This window comes from Triticum dicoccoides, chromosome 5A (assembly GCF_002162155.2).
Source record: "Triticum dicoccoides isolate Atlit2015 ecotype Zavitan chromosome 5A, WEW_v2.0, whole genome shotgun sequence".
In the NCBI taxonomy this organism is placed as follows: Eukaryota; Viridiplantae; Streptophyta; class Magnoliopsida; order Poales; family Poaceae; genus Triticum; species Triticum dicoccoides.
In genome coordinates this window covers 129431957-129446999 of record NC_041388.1, presented here as the reverse complement: position 1 = coordinate 129446999, position 15043 = coordinate 129431957, and the positions used below count along the sequence as shown (strand labels likewise).

Sequence of the window (15043 nt, the reverse complement as noted above, 5' to 3'; positions counted from 1 at the left end):
CAGCCATCCTGTGTATGCAGGAGACCAAAATAGATATTTGGTCGCGGCAGATGGTGTTAGATATAGGAGGCAACACACTTCAGGACTGCATTGTCCTTCCAGCGATTGGAACCTGCGGCGGCGCAGCAATCTTCTGGAATAGGAATATCATCTCAGTAGTTTCACAGGCGATAGGTGAATTTAGCATCACGGCCCAGGTCACCGTGCTTAGCACAAATAAGCGCTTTTTCCTTACCACTGTCTACGGCCCAACGGACGACGCTAGAAAGGAGGATTTTCTGCAAGAATTGGTTAGAAGTGCACCGCCCGGAGGATCCCCGTGGCTAATCAACGGCGATTTTAATGTCATCTACGAGGCTAGGGACAAAAGCAACCTAAACCTTAATAGAAGAATCATGGGTAGGTTTAGAAGGGCTATAGATTCAGCATCTCTTAGAGAGATTAAGTGCAAAAATAGGTGTTTCACGTGGAGTAACGAGCGGGAGTCGCCGACGTTAGTTAGCATCGACAAATTCTTCGCCAACACGGCGTGGGAAGCCCTCTTCCCATCATACATGTTGATGGCTGCATCATCCTCCTGCTCCGATCACTGCCCCCTGATGCTCGCTAGTGTGACAACTCCCCCAACCCGGGCAAGGTTCAGGTTCGAGGGATTCTGGCCCAAATTCCCCCACTTCAGAGAAACAGTGCAACGAGCTTGGCACCACCCAGTAAACCAGACCTGCGCGTTTGCCAGAATCAAAACAAAGATGGAAAGAGTGGCAAACGACCTCAAGCTGTGGAGCAAGACCATCTTCAGCGATGCCAAAGTGCAGTTCCATATGGCAAATGAGCTTATCCTCATATTTGATATTGCCATGGAGACGCGATAGCTGACGCCACAAGAGTTCAGATTCAGAAAACTGCTTAAGCAACGGGTGCTTGGACTTGCAGCGGTGGAGCGGGCACGAAGAAGACAGGCGTCACGGGTCACTTGGCTACGGGCCGGCGACGCAAACACGTCCTTTTTCAACGCCAAGATCAACTCGCGAAAGAGGAAGAACTTCATCCACCATCTCCGCACTGACACAACCCTTGCAACGGAGCATGACGACAAGGCAGAGATTATACAAGATCATTTCCACTCCATCCTGGACACAAAAGAGCAGCGATCCTGCACCTTGAACTGGCAAGAGCTGGGACTCCCAAGGGTGGCGGCAGCAGGGCTGGATAATCCCTTCACGGAGGAGGAAGTGTGGGCTGCCGTGCTTGCCTCCCCAAGCGAGAAGGCGCCGGGTCCTGATGGTTTTAATGGAGTTTTCTACCGCTCTTGCTGGGACATAATCAAGGGCGATGTTATGACCATGTTCCAGCAGTTTCACAGCTTATCTGGAGCAAACTTTGAGCGCATAAACGATGCTCTAGTGGCGCTGCTGCCAAAGAAAGATGGGGCTGAAAGAGTTGGAGACTTCAGGCCGATTAGTCTGATTAACTCGATCCCTAAGCTTATTGCAAAGGTTTTATCCATGCGCCTTTCAACGGTTATGGACGCACTCATTTCGCCAGCCCAAGTGCTTTCATGAAATCAAGATGCCTGCAAGACAACTTCCTTTATGTCCAAAATTGTGTCCGGTCCCTGCACCGCAAGAAGAAGGCTGCCCTCCTGATCAAGTTGGATATTGCTCGAGCCTTCGACTCCGTGTCCTGAGAATACATTTGGAACTCCTCGCAATCTTGGGCTTCAGCGCCAGGTGGAGGGACTGGATTGCCCTCCTGCTTTCCTCCTCCTCTTCTACTTTCATGCTAAATGGCATCCCGGGTGCCCAGATCAAACACAAGAAAGGCCTAAGGCAGGGCGATCCGTTGTCCCCTCTGCTGTTCATCTTGGCTATTGACCCCCTTCATCGTCTCATCTCCAAGGCGGCCGCTGATGGGATCATTGCACCATTGCCGGGCAGAGATGTAAAGCTCAGAGTCAGTCTATATGCAGATGATGCAATAATATTTGCAAACCCAGACAAGGAGGAAATTGACAAGCTGCTACAACTCCTTAAGCTGTTCGGTGACGCCTCTGGCCTGCACCTCAACCAAGCAAAATCCTCAATAAGCCCCATCAGATGCGATGAGCTGGACCTGGATCTCATTCTGCAGAGTTTTGGAGGGCAAATCAGGCCTTTCCCAATAACATACCTTGGTCTTCCGATCAGGCTGGGACGACTACGACTTGTGCATCTGCAGTTTGTACTTGATAGGACAAGAGTTAGGCTGGCCGGCTGGAAGGGCAAGTTAATATCAATTGCTGGAAGAAGGGTGTTAGTCCATTGTGTTCTCACGGCAATCCCCACTTTTGCCCTGTCCGTGTTACGAGCGCCGAAAAAATTCTTCAAGGAAGTTGACAAAGCAAGGTGGCGCTTTCTCTGGGCACAGGATGATGACCTCGCCGGAGGAAAATGCAAGGTCAACTGGACGACGGTTTGCTCGCCAACGGAAAAAGGGGGATTGGGAATCCACAACTTGAGCAAATTCTCCAGAGCCCTCCAGTTGCGCTGGCTATGGCTTGCCTGGCACCACCAAGAACGCCCGTGGGCAGGCACTAAGCTGCCATGCAATCAGCAAGACACGGCTCTGTTTGCTGCTGCCACAACGGTGACCCTCGGCGACGGGAAGACGGCCTCTTTTTGGAGCTCCACCTGGCTCACCTCGCCACCGTTGGCCGCCTTGTTCCCCGACCTGTTCAAAAGATCGAGAGGAAAACAGAAAACGGTGGCGGCTGCGCTGCATAATGACTCATGGATTCAGGATCTGCGACATCGAGGCTACGACGACATCGCTACAAGCTTCCTTCTCATGTGGCGCGTCATTGCAGGTGCAAACACGCTGTTGCAAGCAGGGACCCAAGACACCATCAGATGGATTTTTGACGCCTCCGGGAAATACTCAGCAGGCTCGGCATACAAGGTCCAATTCGCGGAGACTCAACAGACGGACAACAAGGCTCTCCTATGGGAAGCTTGGGCCCCTGCCAAGGTGAAGTTCTTCTGTTGGCTGCTGCTCCAGGATAGGCTATGGTGCAACGACAGATTGCAGAGGAGGGGATGGGTAAATGGCTACTTCTGTCGGCTGTGCATGCGAAGCCTTGAATCATCAGTTCATCTGCTCTGGGAGTGCCCACTGTCTTAGGAAATTTGGCGAAAGGTTGCCTCCCTCCCGGGGTGCGCCAGTATCTTAGCCGCTCCAAATGGGCCTCCGGGATCGTCAAAGCAACGGTTCAGACGAGCCATGCGCGCAGCAGGAACGGCAAACAGGAAAAGGGTGCAGTCTACAATGATGCTGGTGGCCTGGCATATTTGGCTGGAGAGGAATGCAAGAACCTTCAGAGATCGCCAGCGTCAGAGTGCTGAAATCCTTGCAGCAATCAGGCAAGACATGGATTCCTGGAGGCTTGCCGGAGCCAAATGCCTGGAAACACCACTTGGTGACCCAGACTGATCTCTGTTCAATTTTTAGGCAAATGGTGACCCCTCTAGTGGCGTCAACTCTGTAACCCCCACCATGATCACTTGATCATGAATTTTTTTTCCGCATGCTCCCTGCTTAATCAATGAAAAGCCAGCAGTGCTGGATCTTTAAAAAAAACACGCTTCCATGTGTACCTACGCGAATAGTAAATTCAAAATACTATGAAATTTTTAAAAAACCTGAAATTTTGAGGTATCAAATTTGGTATATCATTCTATTCACATGCAAAGTTCCGTGAAGATTAACACTTATGGTACTCTTAGTAAAGAAATACAATTAGGACATTACCATTTACTAAACAATGTTTTTTAATATAGCTTCATTTTTCTTCATTTTTGCCCAGATTATCATGGATATCATTTCTTCGTGAAACTTTATAAACAAGCACACCAGCCGGCTATGTATGTTTAAGAAAAAAAATCAGATTTTTTCTGGTATTTTTTATTTTACTATTCAAATGGGTGCGTGGAACCATGTTTCAAAAATTCTTGTCCTGACAGCATCACACAAAAAGAACTTATATTTAACAATACTATCAAGGTGTCCGTACAAGCGCGGAATGAGCCTAGCTCGGATGGTTAGATTATTTTGTAAAATCAGCCCATCAGAGTTAAAGTTCCAACTTAGCATTGGTGTTTGTATTTTTCTGGATTTATTACAAACTGTCTGACAATAGTTGTCCAGTGAAAAGAGATGTTGAGACGTTTCTAATGATCTCGTCAACCTCAAAATAATGTGTCGGCGTTTCTGTGTACTATATTCAAAATGTGCCCGTACAAGCCTTCCGGCCTAATTAACCGTTATAAGAGATAAGGCATTGACACGCACGCACATACTGAAAAAGGCTTTCGTCTCGCTTTATATATAAAACAACGATTCAGTTACAACCAACCTCATACAACTCCACACCAACACATAGAGGGCAAGATACAAGAATGTTGAGAATCAGCTACACCGCCCCACACAACTCGAAGCCATCTACAGGAAGGAAGAGAGAGCCCCGCTTGAAGTTGCCGGAGGCCTCAACCGTGAACGAATCACAACGAAGAGCCGAAGTTGTGCATGACGAACCGATTACTTCAAGGCGGAGCCTTCAACAAGGTTATGGCACCTAAGTACCATCGCCGCCCGATCAAGGGATCGAGGTTTCCCTCAGAGCAACACAGAGGAAGAAGAGGAACCACGACGACGCCTTCAAGAAGGAGACGACGTCCGTAGGCGACGCCGCCGCCGACCTGGCAAAGCCAGAGAGGGTTTTCACCCGGTAAGTCCTCTTCGCCTCCGAGACGGAGTGCCGCAAGCACGCTGCAGAACCACCGCCACCGACCGTCGTACCCAAGTTACCACGCCGCCTGCACGACCATGGTAACCGGCCAACATCCGAGCCGCGAGCTCCGCCCACGAGCATCGTGTCTCCCACCACCAAGGCCGCCGCCCCGGCATCCGAGACCACCCCTCGACCGCCGCCGCCGCACACCGACATCATCAACCAGTGAAGGGGCAGCAAAGACCCCTCTTTCCACCCCAAATAAGCTCCTTTGGAGGAGTGGCCGGCAGCTAGATCTGAGCAGGGGAAACGCCGACCGCCAGCCGTGCTGTAGCCACCCAAGACGCCCGATCTGGCACCTCCAAATCCCGGCGAGTCCGGGAGGCACCCCTGCCTCCCCCCTCACGGCGCCCATGCCACCCCCTGGCTAGCCGAGTCGAACCAGAGCACAAGAGGAGCCACCACCAGCAGCCGGTTCATGCACCACTACTGCTGTAGAGGAGGGGGTCGAACATACCGCTGACGCGCCGCCACCTCCGCCAGCCCACGCCGGAGAAGAGGCAGCCGCCCGCGACCTGTGCCAACCACAACCCTTGCCGTCGGAGGAGAAGGACGGCGGACGGCCGCCGCCGTCCCAGGCACACACCGCCACCGCGCCGCCCGTCGCGCCGCTGCTGCAGACGAACCGTCGTGGTGCCCAGCGTCAGCGCCACGCCCCGGCCCGAGGTGTTGACCCGCGCCAACCCCATCGTGTGGGAGGACAAGGATGCCCCGCCGCCGTTGGCGCCGACCGGCCTTTGCCCGGCCGGCCCCCCTGGCGGCGGCGAGGGACGAGGAGGGAGGAGGGGAGGGGAGCTGGTGGCGCGATCTAGGGTTTCCTTGCCGTCGCCACGCAGGAGCGACGCGGGATGGAGGAGAGGACCTCAGGGGCTTTTTTTTCACGCGCATTCGCACTGCATCAGTATCGAAGTAGACGTTTGTCCCGAAGATCAATCCATACTTCTTCGATAACCCTTCCCTGCACGGAAAAATCAAATCATTAGGGATTCAAATCCAAGCCTGCAAGGATGGAATATCCAGGCATAAAAACACGGAGATACCGAAAGAATATACACGATTCCTTCAGGTTATACCTTGCCGCCACAATTGAGCTTGCTTCTGCTCATCTGCTGCCATTTCTTTCACAGAATCGATCGCAGGTTGATCTGCTCAAAATCACTTCGTTAATTAAATTAAGCTGTGTTGTGCTATCCTCTCTCACTTCAGCATGGTGTGGGGTCACGCCATCGGAGAGCTTCCATGCATATGCCTTCCCATATTCTCCCAAGCGAATCACTGGCTCGCCTCCGGCGCTTTTAGAGCTGCAGGCGGCAGCCAGCATTCTCCTGCCGTTGAAAATGACCAAAGTGACCTTGCCAAGAAATCCAAAACTCAGATTTAAAAAGTATCCTATGTTTGGTTGGCGGGGCTAGTTCAAGTCCAAACAATGTTTTCGGACACAACAGAAATTACAGTGCAAGCTGCCTTAAGACATGGCTGTATTTTTGTCGAATTTAAGCTAATATTATTGTGCTTTCATTAGTTAATCACTGAGTTGAGCGGTCCAATATATGTAATCAATCAATGAGAATCAACTCCATCCGGAAACAGTATTATTGTTGGCGCAATTTAAAAGCAATACATGCTTTGCGACTAATCAGGTGCATCTTAGCTAGCAGGGCCAGCTCAATGGCAGGGTTTATCTAATTAGCATCATGAGCTTAAGAAAAAAACAGGAATGATTGTGACATTATATTAAGATTAGGATTGATTAGCAACTCTACAAGCAAAAGCTATGGAGAGCTAAGTTAAATGAGGTTAGTTAAAAGTTTTGCCTTGTTTGGCGGCTTGGCGGAACCATGTCTACTCCTCTTCTTAATTAATGAAGATGATAAATTTTCTGCCTTCTTTCAAAAAATGTTAGTTAAAAGTTTATCATTACTTACCTAAGACAACAATAACAGCGGGGGTTGAGCAGGTTGCTAATTCAACTCGTCAATCAAGAGGAACCAAATTCATGAGCCCAGTAGTTTGGGCACATAGTACAAAAATAGCCCCAAAAGACACAAAATCAGTCTTCTTTTTTTTGGCGGGTGACAAAATTAGAATATTTTTTATTTGGAGGATAAACAATTTGTGTGTTTTAGTTTTGAAAAAATATTTACATGGTAAAAAAATTCATAACATTGCAATTACACGCCCTCTTAAATTCTACATCACCGAGTTTTACAGAAAATTGCATCAAAGTGTTCTATCTTAGGTCAAAGGTTTTTTAGAACCACTTAGGCTTTTGGCCTAATATGACCCAAGCCCGGCCCAGAAGCACAAAAAGTTACTAGTATACAATGTTTTATTGGAAAATAATGCTAGTTAAACTCTGAAATAATTAAAATGGTATTTAGAAATTTAGAAAAAAGATTTTTACACTTTTTGGCCAAGGCTCGGGCTTGAAGTTTTAGGTCACACTTTTGCAAGCATGTCGGGCTAGGGTTTTAGGTCTAGTTCAATCACCCCAATGAAATGTTTATAAAAAGGTTATAAAAAGGATAAGTATTATATAAAAGAAATCCTCCAAATATTCTTTTGAATCAACGAAGTCCCTAGGATGTTTAATATTGCGAGGTAAAAGTACATAGAACTTTGCTCCATTTAAACATGGTGAAAATGCTTCCACGGAAAAATAAGGTAAATTTACCTTCACAATGGTTCCAACTATTTTATTTTTCATTTCCAATTAAGATGGATTATCTATTCTATGCATATATGTCACGCACATTTTTTTGGCAGGATGACTGGTTTGGCATCGATGTTATAAGAGTTTCTTAAGATTTTTCGTATGACCATTTGACAAAGAATGGATACACATAGGTATGCACCCTTGCTCTTTTTATCTCTTTCGCTTCTCTGTCCTATATTTTTTTCTTTTGCAAACACCGTACACACAAAGATGTTCATAACACCCATAGAAAACTACTGGAGGCCAATACCGCTACCAAAAAAGTTTCCAGGCTTTGTTGGATTTTGTTGGATGATTTGATGATATCGCAGTACCAAGTTGAACATTTTCAGTTTGTAGGACGGAAAAGAGACCTTATCATTTGGTGCACACTAAGAAACTCTCGACAAGAGAACCAAGTCTATTAAGGAAAAATGCGCACGCGCATGCACACTTGTTTATCCCTATGAACACCCTCAAAAGATTAAATTGATACTACCTCTGTACCGAAATATAAGAAGTTTTGCAATTTAAATTGAACTATAAAAACATCTTATATTTTGATATTGAGAGATTAGATCTTAAGATTGACAAAGTCGCTAGATGCACCTTGTAATCCACATGCATGTCATACCACTGAAAAAATAGCGGCGGATGGCCTGGAATAAATCCAAAAAGCATGCGAGCACACATATAGCAAATCTAATACTTGAATTCGGCTGCACCGGTTCTACCATAAAAAAAAAAACTAACCAATGCTTAGTTCGCTTCTCTATCCAGTCCAGTGTTGTTTAAGGAGTCTCCGCCCATTGCTTGAAGACATTCAGATGCGAGGCTTGGATTCAAAATTAAGCTTGGGGTCTAACCTGTGGCCCAGTGTCCTAGACTTCATCAACAACTAGTAGTTGTTGGTGTTCTCGCAAGGGAATAAAAAAGCAGTCGTTGGTGTGCTTGTAGGAGAAGTATTATTTTTTTTAGAGAAAGAAGGAGAAGTATTATATATAGGAGTAAAACAATTGTCTCTCGCACGGCCCGAGCTGAAGCAAAAACCCCAGGGGCAAAAGCGACCTTGTATCCTCACCCTCCCTCCAATTTAGCCGTTCCCCCCCGCGAACCGAAGCAGCGCCCTCCAGCCTCCAATCCCGGCGACTCCGCCTCCCTTCTGCAGAGACTGCAGCTCTCCTCTCTCGCGCGCGCCAGGAGCGCCCCGTGCTCCGATGGGGTCGCCGGGGATGGCGACGGCGGCGGGCACGGCGGTGCTGGTGTACCTGGTGCTGTCGGGGCGGCTCTGCGGGGACGCCGACGGGGCAGCTGGCGGCAGGGGCGCCATGGAGGACGAGATGATAACCTCCGCGGTCTCGGAGGCCGCGGCAGAGAGGGAGCGGAGGCAGGAGGAGGCGCAGGGGAGGCGGCGTGCGCGGCGCGCGAGGCGCGGGCGTCGGTGGCCGGAGCGGGCCCCGGACGGGTGGGGCGAGGCGGTGACGGGGGCCGCTCGGACCGTGCGGTTCGCCTACGGGCAGACGCTCGGCAAGTGGTCCCTCGGGGAGCTCGCCTTCGGGATCAACTACTACATGCGGCAGCAGGTACTCCGCACGTGCTGATCACCAGTGCTGCCGTAGACCAGAATTGGTTTGCTCCCGCGAGATTTTATTTTTCTCTTCTTTATTTATTTGGTGCGGTGCTGTGGTGATGCGTACGGGGGAGGGGATTGGTTGCTTCCTTGGGATTCTTGGTGATCAAGATTGTCGGCGTCTCTTTGATCTTGTTTGGATTCACATTTCACATGGACAAGGAGAATATTATCTATCCCCTTTCTACCTTCGAGAAAACGGCTTTCTTATCTTGCTTGCTTGCTTGCAAGCAAAGAAACGAAACGAAATATTCTCTTCCGTGAATTGATTACTTCCATACTTAGCAAGTTATTTCTCATTCGGTATGTTTTTTTCTTACGATTTACAGCGTCGTTAGTTCCGAGGTTTATTTTATATTTATATAGCTTACCACACGTGCCTGGATGAAAAAAAAAGAGTAGCAGGAAGCAATCGCAAATGTTTCGTGATGTTTTGTACTTATATGATTGTTGTGATTTGGTTTGTTGATCTCCTGGAAATCTTAAGATATATCCTAACATTTGTAGGAGTTATTAACTTCTAGAGAGCCTAGTTTAGAAGGTGAATGACTCAGTATTATGGGTTGTCATGCTTGTCTTGCTCAATAATAAGATTAAGGAAATTTTAGTTGGTTGATGCTGGGAGCATATGATGATTATCACTAAAACTAACATGTTAGCTGATCAAATGCAATGCCTATTTCTTTGTTGGATTGATGCTTTGCTAGTTGTGAAGCATCTAGGAAAGATATTTGTTGCTAGTAAGTGTGTGCATCTTTCGTTGCTGGTGTGAAGCATCTAGGGAAGGAACGGACAATGGAGAAACCAACGTGAGCCAGTTGGTTCAGGATTTGGAAAAACCTGTATAAACAGTCTAATTCGTTGAAGGTGATTAGGTTGCAAAAAGTCAAAGTGTTCCTCTCCTATGAATAATTAATGATTTATTGTTTCTCCCCTATTTTAGGTTTCCCCCCCTTTGATTTAAAGGAATTGCTAAAGTAATTAGTTGTTCAGCTTCAGATTTGGATCTCCATATTTGGTAGTGCTTCCTCGATTTTCCTATCGGTTCACTTAAAGCGTGCAATTCTTTTTTTTTTCTTTTGGACGAGAGAAATTCTTAGTTTTCATTACATTGGGGCTACTAAGGTTTAGCTTTCCCCTTAAATCCTACTCCACCGTCTAAATAAGATATTTGTTTATACTGCACGGAATAGAGCACTAACACTGATAGCTACTGTAATTAATTTAAGCTCCAGCGATCTAAAGAAAAGCAATTGCTAGATCTGAAGCAGTTGTTAGATTAGATCTAAAGAAAAGCAGCTAGGCACTTTTAGCTGCTTGAGATATTTTACACTCGAAGAATCAGAAGAATACACTATTTCTGTGTCGGTCTTCCCTTTTTTACCAGCTCATGTTTGTGAAGTAGTACATATGTTAACATCCATATGACGTACTGTTTTACTTTATCAGGGTAATCTGCAGCATGAGTATGCTGGGAGTGATTCTGTACGATTGGGAGGGCCTGGGGCAAGAGAGGAGCTGATTTCATTACTCAGATATATGAAGTTATGCATGTATTTCTCAAAGAAGCCATACAAAGTGTTTTTGGAATTTGGTGGATTTGATCAGAGTGATGTTCTTATTAAGAAATCTAAGGCGAGGGTGCGTAAGTACCAGTCAACACTCCATTTTTTACATTATGTACTCTGATTTTATTACATACTGTACTTAACTTGTTGAACCGATATTTTTTCTGTTCTATTTAGTACAGATTATAAATCAGGACAAATGGGTTGAAATTATGTGCTTTTGTGCAGTTTCTGAAGCCTGCTTTCACAGTTGTCCGTGATAGAGACTCCAAATGCTTTCTCCTTTTCATTCGGGGGGCTATTAGTGTTAAGGAAAGGTTGACAGCAGCAACTGGAGCAGACATTCCATTTCATCATGTTGTGGCTAAAGATGGCTGTGTATCCAACCTAGTGCTGGGGTATGCGCATTGTGGAATGGCTACAGCGGCTCGCTGGATTGCAAATCAGGCCATTCCTTGCCTCAGTAAAGCAGTAGAGCAATTCCCGGACCACAGAATTACGGTAATATATTTCAGTTTTCTGACTAGAGATGCTCTTTTGATGTTCTGCTTACAGAAAATTAAGCATTATGTATTGCCAAAAGAACATGCTCTTGAAAGATGATTGCAATTAGAGGGTATTTTTATTCTAAAAAAACAGACAAAAAAAGTGGTAATCATCAACGATTTGGCCATTACTATAGGACACAGATTATAGATTTCCTGAGATCTCTACTTCCGACAGAGATGCACTGCCAAACAAGGCTTCTCTCCTAGGTGGACCATGACACACCTTTTGGAATATATGAACTGCAACTTGTAACAACCAAATATCCTGTTGAGGTAGGGAATTGTGAGCGTGAAGCTTATTTAAAAACAGTGACGTATTTGGAAAATGAAGATTCTCTTATTGATTTCTTAAGATTTTCCGGTGCTGAGAAACAAATTTCCTTAGGTAAGCAGTGCATTTCTGGCTCATACACTCTACACAAGTATGTAGTCACTGGAAAAAACACTTGGCAATGTAATAACTTGGGCTAATGAATATGATAATATGCTTTGGATACCTAGTAAACCTCAAACATTTTTTATCTCCCGAAGTAATACTTACAAATTTATTTTAGTAGATTTAAAGCCTATTTTAGTTTACTTGGCACTGCATTTTTATCAAAACCGCATCTATTTTGTGGACCCTAAAAATGAAAATGTTCATTTGAAAATAAAATGTTTGTGTTCTAAGATCTATCAAACCTACAAACTAGATAATTTTATTTTCTAAAAAAACAAACTAGATAATTTTGTTCTTTATGCATCTTCCATCTAATTTTCTTTTCTGGCAGTTCCTGCTAATCCACTTTTTATCGAAATATATGATGTTTGGTACTTGTGCACTGCATCTAGACTTCTAGACCTTTTTTCTAATTCTATTTGCTAACTCAATCTTGTTATGCTAGATAATTGGGCATTCAATGGGTGCCAGTATCGCTGCATTATTGACATACATTCTGCGTGAGAATGACAAGTTATTATCATCCACATGTATCGCATTTGGACCAGGTATGCCTTGTGACCCCAAGGGTATAGAAGTTTTGCAATTGAATACTATATATGTTAATAGTAAACCATTTTATTTCCGTTTGTTAATTTTCTCTCACTAAAAATATGTATCGGCTCCTTACACAAATATAGTAACTTCTCATGATAGGTCTCTTGTGTTCATATTTTGGCATTTGTAGGCATGTGGCCTGCAATTCATTTTTAGAAAAAAGGAACTATCCGGCGTTAATCATGTAGTGAAAATCAAACGGCGGCAAAAAAGAACAATGATTTCACATGTATGCTTAATGATGATGACAATCGTTCTTTTAGGATAGCCTTTGATTTATATATCTAAGGACTATGAGTAGATAACCAAAAGAAAATTAACTCTGGGTTGAAGTATGAGCTTTCAACATCTGCAAGGAACTCATTGTTCTTTCTTGATGCTGCAAACTTGTGATCTACACACACAGTAGGTGTGAGATATTAACACTTCTACTGCTATTTTCCAGCTGCTTGCATGACATGGGACTTGGCTGAGTCGGGTAAAGACTTCATTACGACTATCGTCAATAGAAATGATGTAGTGCCATCTCTTGGTAGAGTTTCGACTGCCAAACTCCGTACAGAGGTACCTCTCAGCACGATAGTTGAAGTGGGAAACCGTGAAGTAAATATTCCTGTGAATTGTTTTGCCTAGTCAAACATATCATATATTTATCTTTGGGAGTCAAATATGGCAGGTGATGGCATCATCATGGGTGCACGAACTTCGTGAACAAATTCAACAGACTAGATTCTTAGGTTTCGTCAATCGCTCTGTGAGCTTCGTGCGATCTCATGTACCCTTCGTATCAGATCCAAAATCTAAAGTTGTAGATGTCGATATGCTTCAGCCTCCCACTTCCGAGGTACATAATAACAAATATATTGCTGCAAGCACTAGTTCTTGAAACAGATGGACACTGTTGTTACTTACTGAACTATTTGCCATATGACCTGAATTTGCCAGGCTGAGACCAGATCTTCAGAAGATGTCAATTGTGCTGCGAAGAAACGTTCTACTCTTGTTTGCTGGTCATGTTCTTCTGCACGGAAGCGGACTATTGATCCTGCAAAACATACTCGGTACATTACAAATCAAACTGATGTTGATGTGAAAACTGAAAAAAACGACACTGAAGCGGCTGATGCAGAGTTAGTCTCAATTTCTTTTGGGGAGTTAAACCTTCAACCATTAGATAATGAAGATACCGACAAGGAGGACATCAAATCACCTCTGAAAAGTTCAAGCGAAGGACAGGTCAGAGAATCCTTAACCAACAAGCAGATGGAGCCGTCATCGTCAAGCCCTTCTGAAGATCCCCTCCAGCTATACCCTCCAGGAAGAATACTGCACATGGTTGCATTGCCAGCTGCAGAAGAGTCCAACACAAGTGAGCAAGGTAGCCAGGAGGAGGTTGTCACCCTGTACGAGACACCTCGACATCTCTACAGCAAGATTCGTCTGGGGAGGTCCATGGTAGGGGAACATTACATGCCCAAGTACATCAGGACAATGGAGCTGTTGATTGAGAAGCTTGCGAAGGAGGACATGGACAGTGACCAACTGGACTTGTTGTAGCAGTGACTGATCATTGATGTACAGAATAGTTGTTGTACAGATCACGGGAAGAGAGTGCATCTGCTTCTGTTTGCTAGCACCTTAGCATCCAGAAGCTGTATGACTTTGTTCTGTTGATGTGCCATCAACAGGATCAGCTCGAAGAGCAGAAGCCTAGTGATGATTTCGGTAATTCAGCAGTGTTGTTGCTTTTGGCTGTGAATATTCATCTATAAGTTAGATTGGCTAACCCATGCCGTTTGTTCAGAAGGTATTTGGTTCTGAAGCTGTTTAAGATCCATCAATTTGTCTGAATCTGTTTCAGATCTTGTTTTTTTCGGTGTTCGATGGTTGTTCATCGTGTGTGATGCATTTCATACTGTCTGCTTTCTTTAGCTCGATTTCTGTAATCATTGTATTCATCATATATGTACAGTTTAGTTGAATACCTATTTAGAAGCTTTGTGTGGTTATTCAACCTCCTATATATCCAAGTGATCCGGTGCGGATTTTTGGGACCTAGGTCTATCTCTTGCCTAATCTCTGCCTCACCTACATTTGCATGCAATTAATTAGTTTACCTATGTATGTTAAATAGCCATGCATTAATTTATGGAAAGTGTTATCTACCGTTGGACGGAGGATCTCTACTCCTAATGGACGAATTGGTTGAATAGTCCCCCCCCCCACTTTCAACCGGTTTATTTTCAACCGGTTTTTCTTCGTCCCACCTCCCGCCAGCCCCTCCCACCGGTTTTTCTCTTTTCTCGTCTGACCGGCAATACCCAACGTATTTATGGTAATCAATCATAATTAATCCACGTATAGTAATAAATCAATCCAGGTATGGTAAGGTCATAACTCAGGAAATTTTGAATATGGTAATTATATGGTAATAAATTTAAATTACCCCAAAGGTTATCAATCCAGGTATGGTAAGGCCATAACTCGGGAAATATCGAATATGGTAATAAATTTAAATTACCACCAGATATGGTAAGGCTACCCACGTATAGTAATAAATCATATAGTAATAAATCATAATTAATCCATGTATAGTAATAAATCAATCCAGGTATGGTAAGGTCATAACTTAGGAAATTTTGAATATGGTAATTATATGGTAATAAATTTAAATTACCCCAAAGGCTATCAATCCAGGTATGGTAAGGCCATAACTCGGGAAATATCGAATATGGTAATAA

The 15043-nt window shown here is 44.8% G+C and overlaps 1 protein-coding gene across 1 annotated transcript; it reads left to right on the top strand.

Moving 5' to 3' along the window:
- The first annotated feature begins 8582 nt into the window (after positions 1 to 8582).
- On the top strand, positions 8583 to 14325 carry LOC119300196. Its single transcript, XM_037577229.1, has 7 exons — positions 8583 to 9103; positions 10600 to 10791; positions 10947 to 11219; positions 12151 to 12253; positions 12748 to 12866; positions 12979 to 13146; positions 13248 to 14325. Exons 1-7 carry the CDS (start codon positions 8738 to 8740, stop codon positions 13857 to 13859), a joined length of 1833 nt encoding a protein of 610 aa, XP_037433126.1. The 5' UTR covers positions 8583 to 8737; the 3' UTR covers positions 13860 to 14325.
- Positions 14326 to 15043: the final 718 nt, after the last annotated feature.

Excerpts from the sequence above, each read along its gene's own strand:
- LOC119300196 (XM_037577229.1), top strand. The coding sequence starts at position 8,738 with ATGGGGTCGCCGGGGATGGCGACGGCGGCGGGCACGGCGGTGCTGGTG. Across the intron at positions 9,104-10,599 it reads ACTACTACATGCGGCAGCAG|GGTAATCTGCAGCATGAGTA; the intron begins GTACTCCGCACG and ends TTACTTTATCAG. Across the intron at positions 10,792-10,946 it reads TTAAGAAATCTAAGGCGAGG|TTTCTGAAGCCTGCTTTCAC; the intron begins GTGCGTAAGTAC and ends GCTTTTGTGCAG.